The sequence below is a fragment of the Bos taurus genome, chromosome 23 (assembly GCF_002263795.3).
Source record: "Bos taurus isolate L1 Dominette 01449 registration number 42190680 breed Hereford chromosome 23, ARS-UCD2.0, whole genome shotgun sequence".
NCBI classification, from domain to species: domain Eukaryota; kingdom Metazoa; phylum Chordata; class Mammalia; order Artiodactyla; family Bovidae; genus Bos; species Bos taurus.
The window spans coordinates 47,392,894-47,417,907 of record NC_037350.1 but is presented as its reverse complement, the minus strand read 5'-3'; the positions used below and the strand labels follow the sequence as shown (position 1 = coordinate 47,417,907).

The window sequence follows — 25,014 nt, the reverse complement described above, 5'->3', positions numbered from 1 at the left end:
AAGTCATTTTGGTTTAAGAAGGCCCTTAGATCCTCATATAATATATACAAACTCATATGGTAAAATCTTTATTATTCACACGACATGAATGAACATGGTCAAAAATCTATGCACAAGTGGAGGAATCGTTACTGCTCACACGCACGGTCCTGGTTTCCTGGTTCCAGCCTCTGTTCAGTGGTGCACTGGCAATTAATAGCTCTTCTGAAACTGCCTACAGTACAAAGGGAATTTTCATTTAGGGTTCCCCTCCCTTTTCATGTGCAGGATATTTTTGGAAGTATGTTTTCTTTTTCCATCCACTGAAAAGAGAATTAAGAAAATTCCAACATGCCTGCGTGTCAGCAAGTACTCTTTTAGGTCCAGGTACCAGAGGATGATGGATGAGCTTGTCAAGCCTACAGTAGCGGACAGAGGGAGTTGGCAGAAGTTCTGTGTTATTGAAAGAAATTTCAAATACTTATTTCATCTCCTCTATTAACTTTAATCACATTTTCAACATGCAGCCAAGAACGAAGCTTTGACAGTAAGCCATAAATTTACACAGGCAGGCATTGTCACTTTTCTGCAGGAGCAACACTAAGATAACACAAGAAAGCTGGGTGTTTTCTTTCTTGTGCCTTTCTTCACTGAAGAGCAATGAAAAGACCTGAAAGGTCTGTCCATACCTCACATTCATTGGCCATAAATCTCTTGAAATTATTGCATATAATTCTGCTTGGTTCATGGTAAATAAAAAAAAAATCTATTTAGTTCCTCAATTAGACTGTTAAATGCAGATTTTTAAAGATCACAGTGATGACAGAATTGGTACATATTTCATCATAATACACCTGCTTATGAGAACAGACGTTCAACACTAAAAAGGATTTACATTTAACATGGATCATTTGCCGTGTGGGCAAATACTTCTGGTTTACTCAGAGCCAGGATCTTTATACGGTTCCAGAGGGAGGCCTTGGCAGAATTTGCTGATTACTCATTAAATGGCTGAAACATGTAGAGACGTTATTTATCTTACAAAGCTTACCCACAGCAAAAACAGACGTAAAAATGAGGTAAAGACTATGGGCAAGATTATGGTTCTTGGAAAGGTTAAAAGTCAATCGTGTTTCTGGTAAGCTTTTCCTTGTAAGCATGTTTTAAACAAAGCTGAAAATATGAAGTGTTGGAAGGCCACAATCTTAACAAGCGTGTCTTGTTGTCCAGCGAAAACACAGCATTATACACCTTCTCCCAGCGGGCCGTTCAGAGACCGGCGTGGCCCCATGTCACAGCGGAGACGCAGTTCTGATGCTCCTCTCTCTTCAATATGACCTCTGCTCCCAGGACAGCTGTTTCTGTCTACAGTAATTACTCACAGAACAACACTGTATACATTCCTTCAAGAGCCAAGGAGGCCACGACAGGCAGACACCATCTCTGCTTTCTAAGCCACAATGATAAACTAACATTAACCCTGCAGAAGGATGAATTAAATTACTTCCCTAAGAAGTCTGTACTTACGGTTAGTTCTCCGAGATAATCAATCAATGGAAAGCAAGACTGGTCCACATTAACCGAGAGCACGTGGATACTGCTTTCCTCCAACTCCTTCCCCTTTAAATGATCATTTAGAGGCACTTGAAACTGGAAAGACGTGGCACTCCTCTAGGAAACAGGGAAGACTCAAGGAGAGGGCTCCGTCTTCCGACAGGAGAGTGCCATCGAGTATATTGCTAAGCTTGAAGCAGAGGCTAAATGGTTTGGTGGGACGTTTTTTTTTTGGGGGGGGAACGTCAGTTTTTTCTCGTTAGTTCATCACTGCTGTGGTTCACGCACTCAGAAGGCTGAGAACTTTGCCAGGCCCTTCTCCATCTCGGCGTACTGCTCGCGCAGCTTCTCCATGGCCTTCCTGTGCTCCTCGTCCACCTCTGCCTGCTTGCTGTGCTGCTCTTTCATGAAATCCTCCCACTGCGTCACGTGCTGTTTCTCACTAGCTATTAAAAGGTCATTATGAATCTGAGAAAAGAAAATTTGAAAGTCACGTGACATTTTCCAGACAACTATTTTGCCATGCAGGGAGACAAAAATAATTTTATCTCTTGACATTTGCTCACTGCAGCATAACAATCAGCTTGTAAGTCGCAATGATAAAACTCCGTTAACAGTTTTAATGTCCAACAAGAAAACAACATATCAGACACATCTAAGGCTTCTCTTACTATGCCTGAAAGTGGGCATTCACATTTCTGAAATCTCAAAAATATCTAGTATTTTAAACAACAGATCCAAACACAATCCAAGTAAATTTTCATACATCTATTTCTCCAATTCCATTTAATTGCATATAATTTAAAATTAAAGAACATATGCCAAAAGAATTGCTGTTGCAAGAAATTAAAATGCATGTCTTACACAAAATATCTTTTAGACACATTTAAATGAACCACAGGTTATTAATCAATAGGCGAGAACTCAAGCAATCTCTTTAGTTCAGTTCCAATTCTTAAAGCAAATAAACACCAAACGTATCTGCATCAAATATCCTAAGTTCATCTTGAGATGTTTCTTAATATTTCTGTATGAGGACACTAAATGGACTTCTTCATGGCCACTGAATACTAAATTGTAGATGCAAAGGTAGGACTCGCTGACACCCAAACCTATGCCTTTTCTATCCCAAATGCAAATCAGATCATTTCAGGGAAGTTTTTACACAGATGGCTAAAAGTCTTACATATACACACACACAAAGCTATTGCAAGAGTATTTTTCTGCCAATCTGATCTAAAGTTCCTCAGCACCAAGGCTTTCCAAGTAAAAAGAGGTCAGGAGTGAATCTGAAGTTTCAGTTAGAGTGAAACAACCCCCTCAAGTACGCCCCTCGACCCAGGGGGTCTGAGCAGGTGGACCGTGGTGTGGAGAGACCAGGGTGGGGGTTTGCCGATCCAATGCGCTGGGGAAACAGGTTAGACAAAAGGCAAAACATGACTTTAACCTTTCAGCCTCAGAGGCGGTCGTTCTTCAAAAGATAAATAAAACATTAAGAGTTCATTAAATTCTTTCATGGAACTTTGGCAAAACTATTATATTCTAAGAGAAAAGCCATAGTCAGATAAGAAAAATGCAAATAAACTTTATCAAAATGACACCCTGGCATGAGCTGGAAATTAATTTCTAGTAAGCACAGAGGACAGTAACTAACCCCGCATGCTCAGAAGCAGGTTAAAGAGCGCCCTAAGCCAGCAGGAGCGAAGGTCGTCTCGGGGGTCATCAACTGCAGCTGTCAGGAAAGCGGTACGCCTGGCTGTGACTTCCCGAGAACGGAGCCTAGACAGGGCGCCCAACTGCTCCTCCATGAAGCAGCAAAGATGCCCCCAAGCACATCCCAACAGGAGCACGCCTCCTGGCCTAACAAGCCAGTGACTGTTCACAATTAAAAAGGACTCTCCCAAATAAGGGACAGGGTGGGTGGGAGGCAGGCTCACGAGGGAGAGGACATATGTATACTCATGGCTGATTCATGCTGTAGCACGGCAGAACCAGCACAACATTGTAAAGCAATTATCCTCCAATTAAGGTCTCCCCTGTGCCTCAAACCGTAAAGAATCTGCCTGCAACGCAGGAGACCCAGGTTCGATCTCTGGGTCGGGAAGATCCCCTGGAGAAGGGGACTGCAACCCACTCCAGTATTCTTGCCTGGAGAATCCCATGGACAGAGGAGCCTGGCGGGCTGCAGTCCACGGGGTCGCAAAGAGTGGGACACGACTGGGTGACTAACACTACTACTACTACCCTCCAATTAAAAATAAATTAAAAAAAAAAAGGAACAATCTTTTGTAAACAGTGAGCTAACTTCAGACGACCATCTCCTGCGTGCAGTAATTCTGCTTTGAAGGTCAAATAAAGGGATTCTGTGTCAGTCTGAAACAAGGATTCCTCTAGCTGAAACACTCTTGAAAAATCATAGTCACATCTGTCGTTATGCTCAACAGATTCACACACGACTAACAGAAGAACACAGTATAGCAATCAAACTATTTACCTGTAATAAGTAATTGGTTAAAATTACCTGTAATAGGTAATTATGGTTTGCAGTTAAAATTTCTAGCAGCTACCAAAAATGTGCATATTAAATTATACATTCAAAAGCTGATATTCATGGTGGTGGGAGTAATTAGTATTTTTGGCGAGCAATCTGCAAAAATCTATTAAAACAGAAAGTGTAAATATTTATGGCTCAGTAATTTCTCCTGGATTAGCATTTCCCCTTCATTTTTATTAAAGAAGTATTACAGAGCTTAGAAACAAATTCAAACACAAGAATATAAAGGGACAGTCCCCTCCTCTACCCCACATACACATCAAACCCATTTCCTTTTTCCTGGAGCTGTTACTAGTTGCATGGCTACACTTGCAGTCTTTTTCCTATGTTTACACAAACATTTACTTAACAACAAACGGAGTCATATCACACGCGCTGGTCCGCATGTACAATTTTTCAATAACGATGCAATACATACTAATGGTGCACACAGCAGGAGTGGGGAGAGCTCTGCTGAGCGGAGACCACAAGAGGGTGCACTGTGCGAACAAAGTTCACACCCGTGACACACGCACCAGAAAGGCTGGGTTATCACCACCAGGCGCTCGCAAGTATGAATAAGGTCAGTGCCACGGGACTCCTCACCCCCAGATCCTTCTTTGGTCTGAGTTCTAAACAATTGCTGAGGTTACTGTTGAAGTTCAGTAATACCCAACTTTCAAATTAAGACATTTTCATTGTTTATCCTTTAATGATAAACTCTGAAGTTAATTTAAAGGACTTCCAGGTACAGAGCCAATCCTGGACAAACTGAGTCGCCAACACACGTTCATTTCAAAGTAAACTCCGAACAGCTCAGAATCATGTCACACGCTTTCCTTAGATGCTTGGCCCCTCTAACCCCGGGGTCACTCAATATTCTTGCATTTAAAAAACAACAACAACAAAAAAACCACAGCAGAGTAATCGCAGAAAAAAGTCTGAATTAGTTCAAATCTAGAATTCTACACTACGATGTTTACCTAAGTTTACATATTTTTACTCTGTACTTAAAATTTTTTATCCTGTGGAGACTGGGACCCACTACAATGGTTTCCAAAGAAATATAGTATTGCAATTTCTAAAATTTGCTGTGAAATGTGCTTTTTATGAATCTCTTCCAGACTTATGTTTAATACTTTCCCAAACTATGTATGTGTGCATTTTATTGCAATTAAAAAACCTTCTAGTTTCGGGGTGGGTGGGGTTCCCAAATGAAATCAATTTCATACTCAAAGATGTAGACACATTTGTTTTCTCAAGATAAAAAAAGAAAACCCCACTTTAAAAGAAAATAAAGGAGAAGTTTACTAAGGAGCTATAACTCGGTACTAAAAGTAATTAGCTGTAAAGGTTTTGTCTCTTTCTACAACAGAGAAATAGTAATAATAACCCAGCTTCCTTATGTCCCATTGGAGATAAACGTGAAGTCAGTCCTGAAGGCAAACCGTGTCCACGACCAGGTCTATAAAAGAAGTGATGGACACAAACATTTTTGCATGCTTTACTCTAGTAATTCTCAACTGGGGGATGATTCTGACACTCCTGTCCTCTGTCCCCCAGATTTTTGGTTATTACAACGCAGGTTGGGGGGAAGGGGTTATACTGGCATCTGGTGGGTAGCGGCCAAGGCTGTGCTGAACATCCTACATAAGACTCTACAACAGAGATTTATCTGCTCCAAAATGTCAACAGTGCAGAGGGTGAAAAACCTGGATCTAAGGGCAAACTCTGAATAAACCAACGGTCGTCTAAAAGGTTCTTTGGAATATCTGTAAGCAATACATGTGCTTTTAATCTTACATATGCCTTATGAAGATAAATGAGAAAGTATTAAGTGTCAGAATAACAAGTGTAGTTATTTTCAGTACTTAAGACACTATGTACGGTCACCCTGAGGGATCTGTGGGGTGCTGATTCCAGGACCCTCAGGGATACCAAAGTCCGCAGATGCTCAAGGTCCTTAGAGAAATGGTACAGGACGCGGCATGTAACCTGTACATCTTTCCACACATTTAAAGTCATCTCCAGATTACGCATAATACCTAATACAATGTAAATGCTACGCAAGTACAATGTAAGTGCTATAGAAACAGCTGCTGGCATGTGGCAAATTCAAGTTTTGCTTTTTGGAACTTTCTAGAATTTAAAAAATATCCATTTAGAACATTTTGGTTGAATTCACAGATGCAGAACCAGCAGATACAGACAGCCTAGTGTACTGACCCACTACCTGCCATCTCCAAACTCTATCAAAAGAAATGGATAAGCCACACTAACTCACTGCTCTCATAACAAAACAAGAAGTAAGACTAAATCTAGTAAGCACTTGTGGACAAGATGAATCAAAGGATTCACATTCACTTTATTATTATCTCTAGTCTGACTGAACAGAACTTCAAAAGTTGATGCTTGTGCATGAACCCCGTAAACTAGTGTCAGATATCAATCAACTCAGAGTCTGCTTTTGACGGCTTATTTAAGTCACTGAATTTTATCAGCCATGTATTTTCATTTCACTACTCTTATTGGGAGCACCCAATATGCAGCTTGCATTAGTTACTGGTTTTTAAGGCACATGTCAAAGAGCTGGGGAATGTGCCTTTGTTGTTCTGAGTGTACTTTTAGGTATCAATTGCGGGAAATGTGACTTGGATGAATGACGTTTATCATGATTTACTTCCCACAGGATTCCACAAATTGTCTCGATATGAAAGTAATAACGATTAAAGGCAATGGTCTATTTTATTCCATTACTACTCCCATCTTTCTTTGTTCTGAGAGCCATTCAAATACACAAAATGCAGCCAAGGGAATAACCAAGGAACGGTTCACATTAGACTGTAAAATGCAGCTAGAGGTCAATTTGGCTTGGTACAGACTTGCTAGATGAGAGATTAAACCTCACTTCTCTGTCTTGTATATACGTAGTCGCAAACCTCTGCCACACACAGTTTTGGCAAAACCAGGTATGACAGTTGAAAAAGAAAAAGACTTTAAAGATCCTTATTTCAAATGCTCTGCTAACTAGATAAGTACAAATAAAGATATTTCAATGTATTCTAAAATCTTGATTTTTTAATGTGTATTCCATTAAAAAAAAACAGTTCAATAACAATCTCTGAGATAATACCTATATTTAAGATGAAAATCCCCAAGGGCTTTATTATTTCTTGAGGCTCTCTCTTTTTTTTTTTTTTTAAAACCAAGGGACAGTATCTTTTAATTTAGAAAATCATCAACAGGAATTCTCAAGAACTTCACCAACTCTACAGACCACGGCAGGGCTCTTATCCACAGTGATTGCCTGCATCTTACCCAAACACTTGAGCTGGTGGGGGAAAATGCCACCTGACATTTGGAGAGTAAGACTATTTCACATAAATTACACAACACAGCGTATCAGGTACCTAAACCATCAATCCACCCGGTGAGAACCACCAGCATTTGTGTTGAAGCTCAAGGGCTTACCCAAGGGCACATGGTTAGCTAACAAAGGCAAGCAGCTAAAAACAGAAGATACCATGTATTTTTTTCCCCAATCTGGTAATTTTCCTACTTAGACACTGTTAATACACCAAATGTGAAAAAAGTTCAAAGAGTCAAGAAGAACCATCCATCCCCAGTATAATTTTAGGTTAGTTCTGCTCAAGAATGGCAAGAATCGCCATTTTATAAGAAATCAGAATTGCTCTGAGAATGTCTTAGAAACAAAGATCAATAACGAGTGCACAGTCACATTAAGAAAAAAAAGACTCTTTTTCACTTTTATTTTGAAAGCCATGAGAACTGCATGTTACAGCCAGGGCTCTATCATAGTCTCCCTGATTCTCAAACGCAAACACGTCCCTGGTGCTTCCACAACAAACTGCTTCACATCTCACGCCTGGTTCTCTGCGCTCCTCTCTGGAAAGACCCATGTGGAAACTCCACGGGCCAGCTCCCTGGACCTCTCCCATCCATTGCTTCACTCCCCCTGTCCCCTGTCCTACAATATCTTTCTTCCCATCTTCCATCACTCGCATTCCTACACGCAGATCAAGGTTGGGCTGGGGCGCCCCCATCCTCCTAGTAAATACACTTTTTGCCCGGACCATGCAAAGTTCCCCACAACTTTATGACAGGTCTTAACTTTGTCCTACACTCCATTCGTGTCGGCGGTTTGGGACTCCTAGGTCTTTAGCTTCTGTGTGTACAAACTGCCCTAAACTACAATCTTTCACCCCCAGTGGCACCTAGTCAAGTAGAGACCAGAACAACACCTGCGGTCCAGCCGCCCCGGCAACCCCGCCCACGGTGGCGCCCTCACCGTGCTCTCTGGACACCGGGCGGGTACGACACCCCGACTTCCCCGGCCAGCACGGCCTTGCCAGGTCACGGGTGTGCTGGCAACAGCCCTGCTCACCCCCTGGCCCACTGGGATCCTGTTCCTCCCAGGCAGCCTTCCCACTTGGCTTAATCATCAAGTCCTTTTGGTAAGGCTTGATTCATCAAACTGCTGAATCTTGAAACTGCATATCAACATTAAGAGTTGAACAGAAAGCTGAGAAACTTAAACTTGGGCAAGGTTCATTGTTTTTCTTTTTTGCAGTGGCAGATCTGTACCATTATCATGGATTAACCAACCACACACTGCAAAGAAATGGAGACAGTAATACTTGCTGATACACTACACGCAAAAAGGCAGTATTTTCCATATTTCTTAACAAGCATATTTCTACTGGCTTAGAGCAAAAAATAAGTTATGAAAATTCTTTAAACTGTAAGTTAAAACACCAAAGTATCAAGGGAACTTAAATTCCTGTGCTGTTTTTCCACACCTGAATTTAGTTAAGATACAGTTTAAATAAGCAAAGCACTACCCAGCAAGTGATTCACACACTCTCAGATTAGTCATTAAAGAGCCCATCCAGAGGCACAAATGTCTCCTTCTCTAGAAAAAATATACATCATACACTCAAGGCCTCAGGCTCAAAGACTGCTATTTCAAGCTGGTGGGTATTTTCTGTTCCATGTAAAAGTCCTATTCTTTCTCCTCCTAGAGAGAAATCCATTTTCAGGGAAAAGATGGAAATGTTGAAAAGGAAAAAAAAGAAGTCTGCAATCTAAATTATGAAAATACACAGTGCAATTATCTGACTTCATTGACTCAGCACAGCTTCAATGAATCAGCCATTTTTTAATCTTTAAAAATCACTGCATAAAAGAAAACAAATTCAGATTTTCTTTTTAACCAAAAGTAACTGCTAATAATATGATGATAAAAGCCCTGGAGTTACAGGCTCCATTATCCAAAGGTTCCACTTTTACCTTTTTTCGCTCCTGTTCCCTCTGCTGGAGTCTACGGACCGAGTCAGTAGCTGCTTGCACTGAAATAAAACAGACAGTGGATTTTCAGTCACCAGCCCTTGTTCAAGGGGAGGCTTATCTGGATTAAAAAACAAAAGGACAAACAAAAAAACACTTGGATTGTCTTAGACCTCAAGAAACTACACCGAAAAAGCTAGTTTTGTTCACGGCATGGTGGCTAAAAAGTGAAAAAAACAAAAAAAGTATTCGGAACAGCATAATGAGAACCACTATCATTTGTGAGCCAAGGACATTTAGTACTGATTTCGATGACAAGTCATCATTAACAACCTCAAGAGTCTCTGAAAAGACATAAAACACCTGATAAACGTATTATTCCCTTCTGATGGAGGCAGCCTTTACAGAGTCTCTGATTCATCAGCTTCCTCTCTCCTTTTCCTCATCTGTACTGCTGCTCCCTTGCAGGCAGGACTTGATACCCAGAAAGCTCCAATGACCTTCTACTATTCTTCTCGCCTCCTCTCCCATCTTTTAATTCACCCTGGCCAGACTGCCAAGACTCAGGTTTCTCTGGACTGCTTGCTTTTCAGTCAGTTCCCTTTTCAATGAATTACAACAGCTGGTAATAATTACTGTAGCTAATTGCTGAGTATGACTATGTGCCAAGAGCTGTGCTAAGTACTATCCATGTTTTACTCCTTTCCACTTTCCTACTAGGTGAGGACCACCATCCCATTTTACAGATTTTTTGGCATCTATAAAAAAACTGAGGTGTGAAGAAGTGAAATGTCCGTAATGGCAGTAACGGGACTAACAGACACAGAGAGCGGGACTTCGAACCAGACCCCGGCTCTGCAGACTCAGCTCTCACCTTCAACACTCTACCCCCCTCACGATTTCACCGAGGACAGTGGTCCATCACGCCAAACCTCTTCATTTCCCAGACCCATTTTATTTCTGCACACTCGTTTTCACTTACTGCGCTGGCTGGCGTGCAGGCTGAGAGTCAGCCTCTGTCAGTCACACCTGGAGTTGAGCTCTTACTACCTGTGTGACTGCTCTGGGACGTGTCTGCTTCCTCACTCATTCAGCCATTTGTCAGGTGATTTCTTGAGCAGCTACTAGGTGCCAGGTGCTACTGCTACTGCTCCTCACCTCTCAGAATCTTAGTTCCTCGTTTGTGAAATGAACGTAACGACTGGTGAGAGGACTTAAAAGCTGATAGGAGAAACAGGTAATGAAGTAGACAGCATGCTTAAAAACCACGGAAAGATTAACACAGAGCAGAGGTTCTTGCACACAGTAAGCAGTCAAGAAAGTTACTGCTACTATTACTCTACACCCTGGCCCCTCCCTAGTCAGAGTGCTTTCCTCATTCCTCTCCTCTAGTTGTAATGTTTACATTTCAAAAGCCCACTCCCAGGTTTAGTGCCTTCATAAAGCCCTCCAGATGAACCCCTTCCCTATGTGGACTTACTCTTATTTGAAATTCTTTTATCAGGCAGGTGTAAATCCTACCACGTGACCTTGCACCGCCTCAAACAGAGGCTTCCCCAGCTGTTTCACAAGTAGCCTTCCACCCGCCCCAAGCCAGCCCCAGTGAGCTCAGAGCTCCGTGCAAGACAGGCGTCGGGACTTCCTCCAGAATAATGTTAGGCCCTCCCTGTGCGAGCATGGCAAAGAGGAGGATGCCACTGTTAAAAAGTCAAGTTTTTATCAGCAGCCATGTGTTCTAGTCCTATCAAAGATAATACTGAAGTACTAAAAGTGAAGGTTCCCAATCATTGTTTGTTCTAATAGAAAAGCTGAAAACAAAACCAAACAGGAGTTGATTAGATCTGCCTTCTCTCTGTGGTATATTAATATTACATCATCTCTCCTGAGCAGTGGCTCCATCATTTCCTGATTTCCCCCCACCCGGTTCTGAACATAACTTTTATTTTTTTTATTTTTTATTTTTTTTGAACATAACTTTAAAAAAATCCATTTGATGGACTTTGGGTGCTTCATCATTTTCTGGGCTTAATCTAAGAGTTACAGGAACATGACATGTATTTTGTCGTTTAAAAGTTTAATTACAACACATCTGACAAAGGCACACTTTTCTTCCTTATCACAATTATCTTTGTACTTAGAATATCCATTTTTGGAAATTTCAGTCTCTGAAGTAATGTATTTTTTAACTTTTCATCCACATGACCAAAAAAAGGTTTGCTTTCTGAATTTAAGGAAACTTGCTTTCCTAAAATCTAAGAAAACTACCTTAGAAGTGACTACACTTTTCTTTTCCCTTTCCTCACAAGCCAAGACTCCACGAGGAAAAGGCTCATTTCTCTAACCTTCCCATCTCTTCTACACCACGTTTCGGTTGTTCCTAGTTCAGTAGCAACAGGAACAGATTCTGTGAAGAACTGAGATGCCTCACCCCACCATAACCACCCCACCCCCTGAAAAATGAGAACAAGAAAGTGGGTTGACAAGATTCTTAGAACTCTAACATGCTTTAATTTGCAGAGAAATAGAGCGGGGGAGTAGGGAGAAAGCGATACAACAGGGAGAGACAGATGAGACAATTCTGAAAGGAAGCCTCAGCATTCTCCACAGATGCTCCCTAAGAAAACTAATCATACGAGTTTATTAAGAGACACCGAACACACGGCACGAAAAACGGGACCGCAGAACCAAGGAAACAAACAGAACTATAACCACACCATTACAGACCTGAAAACCGACCACAAACAGAAAGAAATTGAACGGTCTTAAGACTAAACAACTGGCAGCATTATTACTGCAGAACGGAAAGCAAATTCTGTAAAACCGCACTTGTAAACAAAGTGAGGGGTCACAACTGAGAGGCTGGGGAGAAGCAGAGGGCGGGGTGAAGGCCTGGCCCTCCCCGCGCCCGGCACCTAATGCGGAAACAACAGCGTTCTAACTTCTGCCCATCTTCTAATCATTATTTTTCTCTGAGTGATCTTTCAGTAACAACTCTCTCTTACAATAAAGAAACAATTATTTTAATGTATTTCCTTCAGTTTTACTTGAGATTTTGTTCTGCTAAATTCAAGTAAAATTTAAAATTAATACCTTACCTCAAAAATTGCCTGAGCCCATTCTTACCAAAAGTTCTCTTCTGCCCCTCACACCTTCCGAACTGTTCATTCAGTTACCACCTCCACTCAGCCTTCTATTTTGATATATATACACAAAGATGTCGGCATGATAATTCACCAAAGTTAAAAACCAACCGTTATCTTTAGATAATTAAACTGATTTATTGCTTTCTTCTTTTTCTTATTTTATTTCTACTTTCTTATTACTTAGACATATATTCTTTTGTTTAAATAATGAAAAATAAAGTCTTAAAAAGAGAGAGGAAGGCAGGAAGGTAGAGAAAATTCTTTTACTATGGCCTTGTTAATTAACTTAAATTGATAAACACCCTAGAGACCTTCTGTCCTTCTTACCCTCTCAAAGGAGGACTGGTTCCTGATTTTTTTTTTCTTTCTCTTTTTTTTACTTTTATTTTTTAACTTTACAATATTGTATTGGTTTTGCCATATATCAAAATGAATCCACCACAGGTATACATGTGTTCCCCATCCTGAACCCTCCTCCCTCCCCATACCATCCCTCTGGGTCGTCCCAGTGCACCAGCCCCAAGCATCCAGTATTGTGCATCGAACCTTGACTGGCAACTCATTTCATATATGATATTATACATGTTTCAATGCCATTCTCCCAAATCATCCCACCCTCTCCCTGATTTTAAGCAAGAAGAACAGACACTCAGCAGTGTCTCTGGGATGGAGAAATGTAAAGGCTGTGTCCTGCTGACAGGGTGCTGCGTGGGTCACTCTCCCCGCTTACACATCCTCCCAGAGCTCAGCAACTTTCCGGGGTTGAGATTCCAGAAGCCACAGGTGATCTTGGCTCTGTCGCCCCTGCTCACCCAATGCTAAGACACTCAGCTAGGATTCTATCTATGTTTCCGTGCCAAAAGTCCAGGATGCGCCCCCGTCCCCAACGCCCCACTGTAGCTCAGTTTCACGCACAGTGTTGGACCAACAGCTGAAGATCCGCACTCCAAGTTCTGGGAGTCTCAGCTGACCGCATGCCCAGCTCAGCTCTCAGAAGTGCGGAGCTAAGACAGGCCTGACGGGCGCAAGACAAAACTCCACTGTCACTAACCTTGTAGCTTAACTGTAAGGTACTCAGATGAGAGTCTATCCCAGAGATAAACACAAGCCAGCATCGTGGCGTAAAATGTCAACTTTTCAAACATGAAATTCCCCAGGAACAGCAGCTGGGCCGAGGCCAATTTTTAAAAAACTACGTTGGCTCTAAAAGCAAACGATTATCTCCATTATACCTGTGACGTTCGTGATAACAGATACAAGGACACCTTCAGGCTGGAGCCTCCTGGGGAAGCCATTCCTGTTTCTGGCAGCAGCAGTACCCCCAAGGCTGCTGTGCGTTTCTAATGCTAAAACTTTCATTATCGCCTCACATTTTAATTCTTCCTTTTAGGAAAATACATTTACCGTCTGGATTCCCTGTGACCTCTAAAAACTTTGCTATTTCACTGTGAAGACTATGCTTTAAAAAAAATTTTTTTACGTTATTTTTGGCTGTGCTGGATCTTCACTGATGCACGTGGCTTTCTCCAGTTGCAGCGAGCGGGGCTACTCTCTAGCTGTGGTGTGCAGGCCTCTCACTGTGATAGCTCCTTTTGGTGTGGAGCACGGACGCTAGAGCATGCAGACTCGGAAGCTGCAACGCAGGAACGTAGCGGCCCCACGGATCCAGGGATCGTGGGCCAGGGACCAAACCTGGGTCCCCTACACTGGCAGACAGATTCTTAGCCACTGGGCCACCAGGGAAGTCCAAAACGATGCATTTAACGTGAGGCTTCCCATCAGAAATAGCAATGACCCAGGAATTAAACTAACTGAAAAATCCATTCATAGTTTTTAAAAAATACTAATTGTAATCCCACTTATTTTTATATACTCGAAGTGTATAAAAGGAAAGTTACAGCACATCTCAAAAGCATACACAGGCATTCTGATCAATAAATCTGAGTTTTATTTCCAGTGTAATGTCTAGACAGCTTCTCAAGGTTAAGGAATTGACTGTATGAAGGAGCAAGGGCATGTCTGCAGCGACATGTAAAGCCTGAGATCAGGTTTAGACTCTTCCCTCTTCCACTCAGAGAAACCACGTCGCCCTGTCCTCTCCACCCTCCTCCGAGCATCCGAGGGCGCAGACTCACCCGGACTTGCACACACACCCTCAGGTAACTCAGTCATTAACCAAGCCCTCCCGCCACTTCCCCTCAAAGGCCACTACGTCACCAGCCTTTGCTTTCTTTAAAAAAAAAAAAAAAACTTGTTTACTTGGCTGCACCAGGTCTCAGCTGTGGCATGCGGACTCTCAGTTGCGGTATGTGGATCTATTAATAGTTCCCTGCCTAGGGATGGAACCCAGACCCCTGCAGTGGGAGCACGGAGTCTTAGCCACTGGACCACCAGGCAAGTCCTGGTGCTTCCCTTTTCCCCTAGACGCTGCTTCGTTTTCCACCGCCTCATTATCTGCCAGCAACCTCTGTCCTTGGACAAACTGAACAGCATCAATGTGGGTTTGAGGGGAAGCCCCGAGTTTCTTCTAACACCTCTAATTTTAAAATCAGTTACTCATAAAACTCCTTTGATTTTGTAATTTGATATGTTTAGAAAATATTCTTTTTAGCAAACATCTTTCCACATTAAAACATTTTGCTTAATGCAAAAAGTGATAAAACACAAACATTTACAACAGGACTTTTTTTTTAAGTTAAAAACTCTGGTGTCCTGCTTGGCAACGAAGCTTCATTGCATACCCTAATTCTTGGCCATCAAACATTTTCTTGCAGAATCATTTCTTAAGGTAAAAAAAGGTTTCAATTTTCTTACGTCCTGGAACGGTAATTTTGCATGCCCACCTTGCTGGGGAGGTTGATGCTCTGAACATCAAGGGGGACACACAGGGACACACAGGGGACACACAGAAGTCAGGGATCACCTGACTTCTGAAACTGGGCAGCTTCCCTCTGTCATCTCCACCTCCCACCAAACACCCCGGAAATCTGTTTGGGCAGAGCATGCGTTATGAAATAAAGCAATATAAAAAAAACGCTGGCTTACATCTCTGGAGAACTTGGTTTAAGCTGTCTTGCATTGTTGCTCTACACGTTGGAAGAGTATGTTCATTTGTCTCATGGATCATATTCTTCAGATTTTCAAGAACTCGCATTTCTCGAAGACCACGTTTTTCCTATTAAAAGAAAAGTACATATTGTGCCTTAAATCTTAGCAATTACTTTCTGAGACTTCCACCCAAGTTCTGGTTGCTATGCTACTACTTACTACTGAAATTCATACAGCCTTCTTCTAATTATTTGGCGATGACTGAGGTCACAACCTGGAGGTATTTTTTTTTTTAATTATGAAATGCTTCAAAAGTTGCAAATATGAGTCATATTTTCATACCAATGTTTAAAAATGGGCATGAGAAACACTAAAAGAGTAAAGAGAGACCTCGACTCCATGCATTTCATCTGTGGCAAAGAAATGATCAGATTTTAAGTTATATTTTGTGGTTCTTATCATCATAAAGCTTCTATTATTATGCTCTGATCCCACTTCACTCAAATAAAAGTGTGTGGAAAAAGTAGTAACGTGTGGGTTCTTCCCTGTGTAGAAGAGAGTTATCACTGAGGGCCTGAAACCGCCTTACAAAGGCCTGCCTACACGGTTGGCTTTGTGGGGAGTGGGAACTTGACCAGCCAACGGCTCCCAAGCAGGTAACACTTCCCGTGAATGACAAGACACCTCTCTCCTTCCAAGAGTCTGGAACTTTGATACGTGCCAGGCAGAGGCCGTCTACTTGTCGGGTCCCCAATATGAACCCTGGACCCCCAGGCTCAGATGCGCTTCCCCGGAAGACAACACATCACGTTGTCACAACCCACTCCCGGGGCAGTGAAGCGTGCCCCGTACGACTCCACCGGGTGAGACACTCTTGGAAGCTTCTGCCTGGCTTCCTCTAGACGCCTCCCCAGGCACCTGTTCCCTTTGCGAGTCTGCTCTGCCTCCTTTGGCCACGATAAACCTTGGGCACCAGCCTGCTGAGAAGTGCTGGTGAACTGATGCATGGGGGTGGTCCTGGGACCTGGAGCCCAGCTCCAGCTTCAGAAAGCTGAGCTTAACCCACCCTCCCGCTTGGGTGGGCTCAACTGAGTGACTTGCTTCCAGAGAATAAAGCAGGGAATGAGAAAAACATGGACTTCACAGTGGAGTCAACAAAGGTGACCTCGTGAGTGACGTCATGATGACGGCATGCACCTCCCGAGGTGACGTGACCAGAAGGACGTGCTCCCTCGCTGGGACGCCTTCCCAGAGTGTGTCAGCCCCGTCTAATCCTAAGGAAAACATCAGACAGACCCAGACGGGGCCACACTCTACAGGATACTGGCCAGAACTCAAGACTGTCAAGATCAAGAGAAACAAGGAAAGCCCAAAAAATTGTCACAGACCAAAGCGAACTAGAGAGACATGACAATTAAAAGCAGTGTGCTGCCCTGGATTAGGTCCCGGGACAGGAAGAGGGCTGTAATGGAAAAACTGGTGAAATGTGCGTAAAGTCTGGTGTTTCATTAGCAGTAATGTTCCAGTGTCAGTTTCTTAGTTTTTACTGATGTAGCACAGTAATTAATATAAAGATTAATAATGGGAGAAAGTGGGCGAGGGGTACACGAGCACTCGGTGCTGTATTAGTAAGTTTACTGTAAATCTTAAAATAATACAATGCAAAAAGTTCACTGAAAATGAAGAGTGGTAAACGTGATTATGAGGAAATAATAGTATAGTCGTTACTAGAGGTTTTGTTTTGAACCATCTTATGGAGCAGCTGGGGTAAGATATTTTACTCTTAATTTTTCCATAATAAAAAATTTTAAACTTATACAGAAGTTGAGAGAGAATGAAAGAATGAAACTTGGTTTCTGATGTATAACACCCCATAAAATTACAAATCGGTGAACTTTTCTCAAATTGAAACTGATAACAAGTGCTCATATAATGTGCTTAAGACAGTACTTGGCACAAAACACTTAAAAATGTTAGCAATTATTCAGAGTATTAGTACAGTTATTATATTTTTACATTAAAGACGTAATTTAATACTATCAGAGAGGAAATGAGAGACTGATGTAATATTTAAATTTTCTTTCCTTCAAATAATAGTCCCACAAGTCCTAAAACCATACTGTATATATATATAAATTTATTACATGTCATATGGGGGAGAGACTTTTTCCTTTTATTTAATAATCTGAGATACTTTTACAACCTAACCAAAATGAGAGATCAGATGTCAAGTGGAATTTTACTTTGTCCTGCCTTTCAAGGGATTTTTCTCTTTAATAAATCAACATTCAAATGTATCAACATGAACCTTCCCAACTCTTCTCATTACTGTACCTATGTGAACAATCCTTTTTTTCCTCCCTCAAATTTAATCCACATTGCCTCCACCTTTTCTGTATTTCTCTAACATGTACGTTTTTTCTCAGATCAAACATCAGCCCCTCTTCTGAAAAGTTCCCTCCCAACTCAGCTGAGAGTTATTCCCTCTTCTGAGATCTCAATCACTGTGCTTACTTTATCATCATAATTTCATCATCACAATCTGCTCTCTGCAGATGGTAAATCCCTGGAGGTAGAGACTGTTTCTTATTTGTTTTTGCGTATCTGCTGAGGCAGATAGTTCTGGATCTGTTCCCCTCTTCTCTCTTCCTCTGAACACCCAAATACCATTTGGCGGTGATCACCAAGCATTCCTGGAGTCGCTGTGGTGGCGGTGTGCCTGCCTGGTCGTGTTCAACTCTTTGTGACCTCAAGGATTGTAACCCACCAGGCTCCTCTCACTCTGGAACTTTCCAGGCAAGACCACTGCAGTGGGTTGCCATTTCCTCCTCCAGGGAATCTCTCCCACCCAGAGATCGAACCTGTGTTTCTTGCATCTCCTGTGTTAGCAGGTGGATTCCTTACCACTGAGCCACCTGGGAAGCATTTGGTGGTAAAGGTGCCTGTGGAACAGATACCACCAGCCGCCTCCCACTTGCCTTCCCTGCTGCTGCAGGAAACGCACACGTGATGGCTGGCCTCCCGAAGCCACCCTGTGAGCAAGAGGACGTGAGCAGCCCTGCTGGAGGAAAGGCTGAGGTCATGGGCCTCTGGCCACGGTGGGAGGAAAGGAGAGCCACTCTCTTCAGGGCTCTGTCCCTAGGAACCAATACCTTCCTCCAGACACAGTCGGGTATATTCAGGAACTCTTGAGTAAAACGGAGAATGAAACTTGCTGAAGGTGAAGCAAGGAGCTGGCGCAGGACCGCAGGTCATGAACTGTGACCCGCGTGGGCCTCCCCTCTCCGAGGTCCGGCACCTCCTTACTCGCTGAGACCACCAGGCGGACACGCACCCGAGGGCCCCTGCCAGGATCTCTGTTCACGGCACTGACTGGAACCGGGGGAATAAAAGCGCTGAGCAAAGTCGGGAGCAAGACAGTCACGGGCCCTGAAACCCTAGCAAACACAAAGAGGGCCTGCAGCATTACACCAGGATGCCCACAACCGAAGTAACACTGCCACCGTGTGGCCCTTACTCCTTTCTTCTGGAGACAAAATTTTATAAAGAAAAAGATCATTGTTGCCGGGTGCATTAACTTTTAAAAACACATAAACTACAAACAAGCTTCCCTTTAAATGTGAGCCGGTTTGCTTCAAGTGAACCACATTTAAACAGTCTAGAGAAGACGAAACTCAAGGAACCACATTCGACGTCATGTAATAATCTGTAATGGAAAAGAATCTGAAAAACAATGTGTGTGCATAACGCAATCCCTTTGCTGTGTACCTGAAACACTGTTAATAACTGTACTTCAATTAAAAAAAAAAAAAAGATGGGAGACTTCCAGGAAGCCCTGACAGCTCTCCTCACCCTTCCTCCGCTTTCATTAAGTAGAGGAGGGTATTATTTGGGCCAAGAAAAGAGCTGTAAATAGCGCACGTATCTACTCAACTCTAAATCTCTAAAACACTCTCAGTGTCTCCCTCACAATTTGAAGGGGAAAGGTTAGAGTGTAACAGAAAAGGCAGCTGAGCCCGATGTAGAGGAATTTCCACTGAACTCCCAGAAAGACCGCCCCGGAGGTGACTGTGGGAGAGGCCAGCACCAGGGACCTTTCATGAAGACTATGAAACAGGCAGCTGCAGAGCGCGCCAACACGCTGACGAAACGCTCTGAGCCCTGCAGAGACCATTCCTCCGTGAGGACAGGAGTCAGCCCAGCTGCATGAAGAGGGGCCTGGGTCTGGCTCACCCACGGATACAGCGCTGGTTCCTAACTCGAGGTCTCACGCAAAGTAAGTGCTCAGGACGCTCTACTGGACCTTCTACAACAAGCTTACATCTACCACATCCAGTGTGAACATTTTCTTCCTTAGTAAACAATCTCCTTCCCAGGTGGTGCTAGTGGTAAAGAATCCACCTCCCAATGCAAGAGACATCAGAGATGTGGGTTTGATCCCTGGGTCGGGAATATCGCCTGGATAAGGGAAGCAACCCACTCCAGTATTCTTGCCCGGGGAATCCCATGGACAGAGGGGCCTGGTGGACTGCAGTCCACAGGGTCACAAAGACTTGGACACAACTGAGCACACACACACACACACACACACAGGTCTTTAGAGACACATTTACAAACTCTAAAAAAAATAAAAACTATTTAGTATTTCAGATTAGTCAGCCTGGGGCAGGGGGGAGAAAGATGGAAAAACCAGTGCATGTTGGAAAAGCCAAGTTTTAGTCCAGGCTCTGCCACCTGCTCCCCTGGATCATACTAGGTACCTCCAACACACCAGACACTCTTTCAGGCACTTGGATACAACAAAGCGTAAGAACAGTTAACTGTCTACATTCTCGTGAAGGGCAACAGGCAATAAGCAAGCAGAGAGTAAGAAAAACACAGGTAGTAATAAGAGCTTATGGGAGGCAGAAGTCTAAGGTGGTCCCTGAGACCCCCGCCCCCAGATACACCCTGTGCTGTGACATGCCCCAAGCAGCGTCAACAGGACAAGAACCGACAACTTCCAGAGGTTCAAGCTGGATTTAGAAAAGGCAGAGGAACCAGAGATCCAATTGCCAACATCCACTGGATCATCGAAAAAGCAATAGAGTTCCAGAAAAACATCTACTTCTGCTTCATTGACTATGCCAAAGCCTCTGACGGTGTGATTAACAACAAACTGTGGAAAATTCTTAAAGAGATGGGAGTACCAGACCACCTTACCTGCCTCCTGAGAAATCTGTATGCAGGTCAATAACCTCAGATGTGCAGATGAAACCACCATTATGGCAGCAAGCAAAGAGGCACTAAAGAGCCTCTTGATGAAAGTGAAAGAGGACACTGAAAAAGCTGGCTTAAAACTCAACATTCAAAAAACTAACATCCTGGCATCTGGTCCCATCACTTCATGGCAAACAGATGAGGAAACAATGGAAACAGAGACAGACTTTATTTTCTTGGGGCTCCAAAATCACTGAAGATGGTGATTGCAGCCATGAAACTAAAAGATGCTTGCTCCTTGGAAGAAAAGCTATGACCAACCTAGACAGCATATTAACAAGCAGAGACGTCACTTTGCCGACAAGGGTCTGTCTAGTCAAAGCTATGGTTCTCCCGTAGTCGTGTATGGATATGAGAGTTGGACCATAAAGAAAGCTGAATTGATGCTTTTGAACTGTGGTGTTGGAGAAGACTCTTGAAAGTCCCTTGGACTGCAAGGAGATCCAACCAGTCCATCCTAAAGGAAATCAACCCTGACTATTCCTTGGAAGGACTGATGCTCAAGTTGAAGCTCCAATACTTTGGCCCCCTGATGTGAAGAGCTGACTCATTAGAAAAGATCCTGATGCTGGGAAAGACTGAAGGCGGGAGGAGAAGGGGATGTGCTGCAGTCCATGGGGTCGCAAAGAATTGGACATGACTGAGTGACTGGACAACAGCACACGGCTCAGTCCTGCTGGACTCTGCGACCCCACGGACTGTAGCCCTCCAGGCTCCAGAATCCCTCTGTCCACGGGATTCTCCAGGCAAGAATGCTGGAGTGGGTTGCCATGTCTTACTCCAGGGGATCTCCCTGACCCAGGGTCAAACCCCCTTCTTCTGCATTGGCAGGCAGAGTCTTTACAGCTGCACCACACGGAAAGCCCAGACACCTGTCAGTCACTCAGGCAAACCCCAATGGAGGTCCCGCTGTGACAGTTTACTTAAAGTCTCACATCAGCTGACTTTAAGGGAGACCATCCCAAGGAGGCCTGACTTCATCAGTGAGTCCTTAACAAGGCCTGGGCTCTTCTCGGCAACAGAGACTTGAAGTATGAAAGGGATTCGACCTGATGGAGTCTCCGCTTGTTAAGTCTTTGAGTGAGTGAGTAAGTGAAGGTCGCTCAGTCGTGTCCAACTCTTTGCGACCCCATGGACTATACAGTCAATGGAACTCTCCAGGTCAGCATATTGGAGTGGGTAACCTTTCCTTTCTTCAGGGGATCTTCCCAACCCAGGGACTGAACCCAGGTCTCCCGCATTGCAGGCAGATTCTTTATTAGCTGAGCCACAAGGGGAGCCCAAATCTTTGAAGAGACCATATGGCAAGGAAGGTGGGTGGCTTCTAGGAGCTGAGTGACTCCCAGTTGACAGCAAGCAAGGAAACGGGACCTTCGTCTACCTCAGTGAGGAAGTGAGTCCCGCCAGTCACAGGAATCAGGAGGACCCTGAGCACCAAGTAATGATGGAGCCTGGCCCAGCCCTGGATTTTCACCCTGTAAGACCTTGAGCAGAGTACCCACCACACTGTACCTAGACTTTCTTCTCACTAAGGAACCGCCAATGATCTTTACATAGCAGGATAAGGGGACAGGGTCTAGTGAGTTTTCTGTGTGAGGGATAACTATTCTTATCGTGCAACAAAAGTAATGACGACAAAGAAAACCAACAGCCACCTTCAGGTACCAGGAAAGATTTCGAGAGACACACGCCTTTCGTCTTCCCAACAACGCTGTGAAGCAGGTGTTCCACAGCCTCTGTGTCTGCTGAGCCCAGAAACGGTGTCCAGCGCAGCAGCCCTGTCCGTGCCTCCTGAGTGCTCTGTACCAGAGGCTTTCTGGACTTGTAAAGGGTTTATGGAAACCTTCCCTCCTTCTGGCAGACCAAAGACTTCCTGCTTGGAGTCTCACTTGAAAATAAGATCCTGACTCACAGAGAATCACAAAATTGTTTGTGTAACACCATTAACCACCATCAACCTATTAGGAGCTTGGGGTGTTACTACGCAATGCACAGTGAACAAATTATACATGTGCAAAACCACAGCCAAACGCAAGAGGATGGCAGGCTGGTGCATCACGACTGTGGGGACGGAACGTAAGAGGCTGGGTGGCAGATGGTCCCGCTACAAAGACAGGGACCAGGTCACAACAGGATACTGGCCTTTGTCTACAGACAGAAAATGACATCAGAGGGCTTGAAACTCTCTGGCAGAGTCCCTTCGACTGTCAATCCTACAGGAAATCAACCCTGAAAATTCACTGGAAGGACTGAAGCTGAAGCCGAAGCTCCAATACTTTGGCCACCTGATTCGAAGAGCCAACTCACTGGAAAAGACCCTGACGCTGGGAAAGATCGAAGGCAAAAGAAGAGGGCGGCAGAGGATGAGCTGGTTAGACAGCATCACGGACTCAATGAATTTAAGCAAACTCTGGGAGAGTGGAGGACAGAGTAGACTTACATGCTACATGGGGTCACAAAGAGTCGGATACAACTGAGCAACTCAACAACTACTACTCTGGCAGCAGGATGAAGACTAGATTTGACTGGGTTGATAGGGCAGGCACACCGATCAGAGGATACATTTATGCAGTAATGTCTAGAAACTTGATCGCTGAATGTGACCTATAGGGGAGGGAATAGCCAGGGGTGATTCTCATGCTTTAACTTGAGAGCTTTGGGTAGATGCTGCTGCCTCAAATGAGAAAAAAAGAATACAGAAAAGGGGTCTAGAAAATTGACCCATCCATCTTTAAAATCTTTTCTCTCTCTCTTTTTTTTTTTTTTACTATACCTCATCTTACAGAAGAAAAACTGAGCTCAACAGACAGTAAACAAGCCAAAGCAGACCCCAGACCTGGAGCCCAAGACTCCTCCCACCTACACTTGTGCTCCCTCTATTCATGTCAATGTCTCTTAATAAGTTTTACTTTGTATATTTTATGGACACAAGAACAGAAATCAGAAATTTTAAAACTAGAGAATTTCCCTTCTGTGTATTGACACACTAGCAGATCAGGGTGGTATTTTTACAAAATGAGTTGCAAATACTCACTTCAAATTCTTTCACAAAATAACGGGTTTCACCTTGGATAACTGGTCTGTGATCTAAGAGCCTTGAATGAATCTCTCCAAGATCTGTAAAGAGAAAATGAAACTCAAGGTCAACCCATGCTAAGTGGCACAATCTCTAGCTTGTTTCACTCTTCCTGTTCCCCATCAACATAAGAAGGTTAAAATCCGGTTGAGACTATGGATTATCCGGTTAGTAAATTGGTAAAGCAGTTTTGAGAACAATTAGGCAGTATCTAATAAAGTGAAGGCATGTACACCCAGTAATTTCATGCCGAGATTAAAATCCAGGTCAGACTATGGATTATCTGGTTAGTAAATCGCTGAAGTAGTTTTGAGAGAGCAATTTGGCCACATCTAGTAAGTTAGAGAAGGAAATGGCAATCCACAGCAGTGTTCTTGCCTGGAGAATCCCAGGGACGGCGGAGCCTGGTGGGCTGCCGTCTATGGGGTCTCACAGAGTCGGACAAGACTGAAGCGACTTAGCAGCAGGAGCAGTAAAGTTAGAAGACATGCACACCCAGCAATTTCATGCCTAAGTATGTGCCCTAGAAAAACCTCTTATACAAAAGAGAGAGAATGTATGATTGTTTACTACGGGACGAGCGTTAAGGAGAGTAAAAAAAAGGGAGGGGAACACCCTAATACACTCATGGATACTACAAAGCAGTGAATGGAAATGAATACAGTGGGTTAACACTTATTAACATGGACAAATCCCACAAACAAAACGTCAAGCACAAAAGCAAGTTTCAGAAGGATATAGCGATTAATATAAACTTTCGAAACAGGCGGCTTCTACAAGGAAGCAGGAGGGGCTGGGTCGGTTTGCAGTTGCTGGGAGGCACCTGGCGCGGAGAAAACGGGGCGCACCCGGGCCAGGGTCCCCCACCCTCAGCCTGCCGCAAACCCGAGGCCGCCGGGGCTCGACCCGCGGCTCGGCCCCGGGTCAGAGGGCGCCGCCTGGTCGCTGGGGCTGCGCTGGGACCACCAGGCGAGAGCCCTGCTACGCCATACCCTTGATAATGAGGTGCGCCGGCGAGCCCGTGAACCCCTGAGAGTCCTTCTTCTTGCCGCCGCCGCCGCCACCCTGGGCGGCCTCGCAACCCACCGGGGTCTCCGTCCCACCGCCGCTCATCC

General features: G+C 43.8%; 1 protein-coding gene across 1 annotated transcript; it reads right to left on the bottom strand.

The window, feature by feature from the left end:
• Nucleotides 1-463: 463 nt before the first annotated feature.
• On the bottom strand, nt 464-25,014 carry BLOC1S5 (biogenesis of lysosomal organelles complex 1 subunit 5). The gene is given in 5 exon segments (NM_001098875.1): nt 464-2,001; nt 9,377-9,435; nt 15,562-15,691; nt 23,858-23,940; nt 24,892-25,014. Coding segments are annotated over 5 exon segments (573 nt in total). The 5' UTR covers nt 25,013-25,014; the 3' UTR covers nt 464-1,821.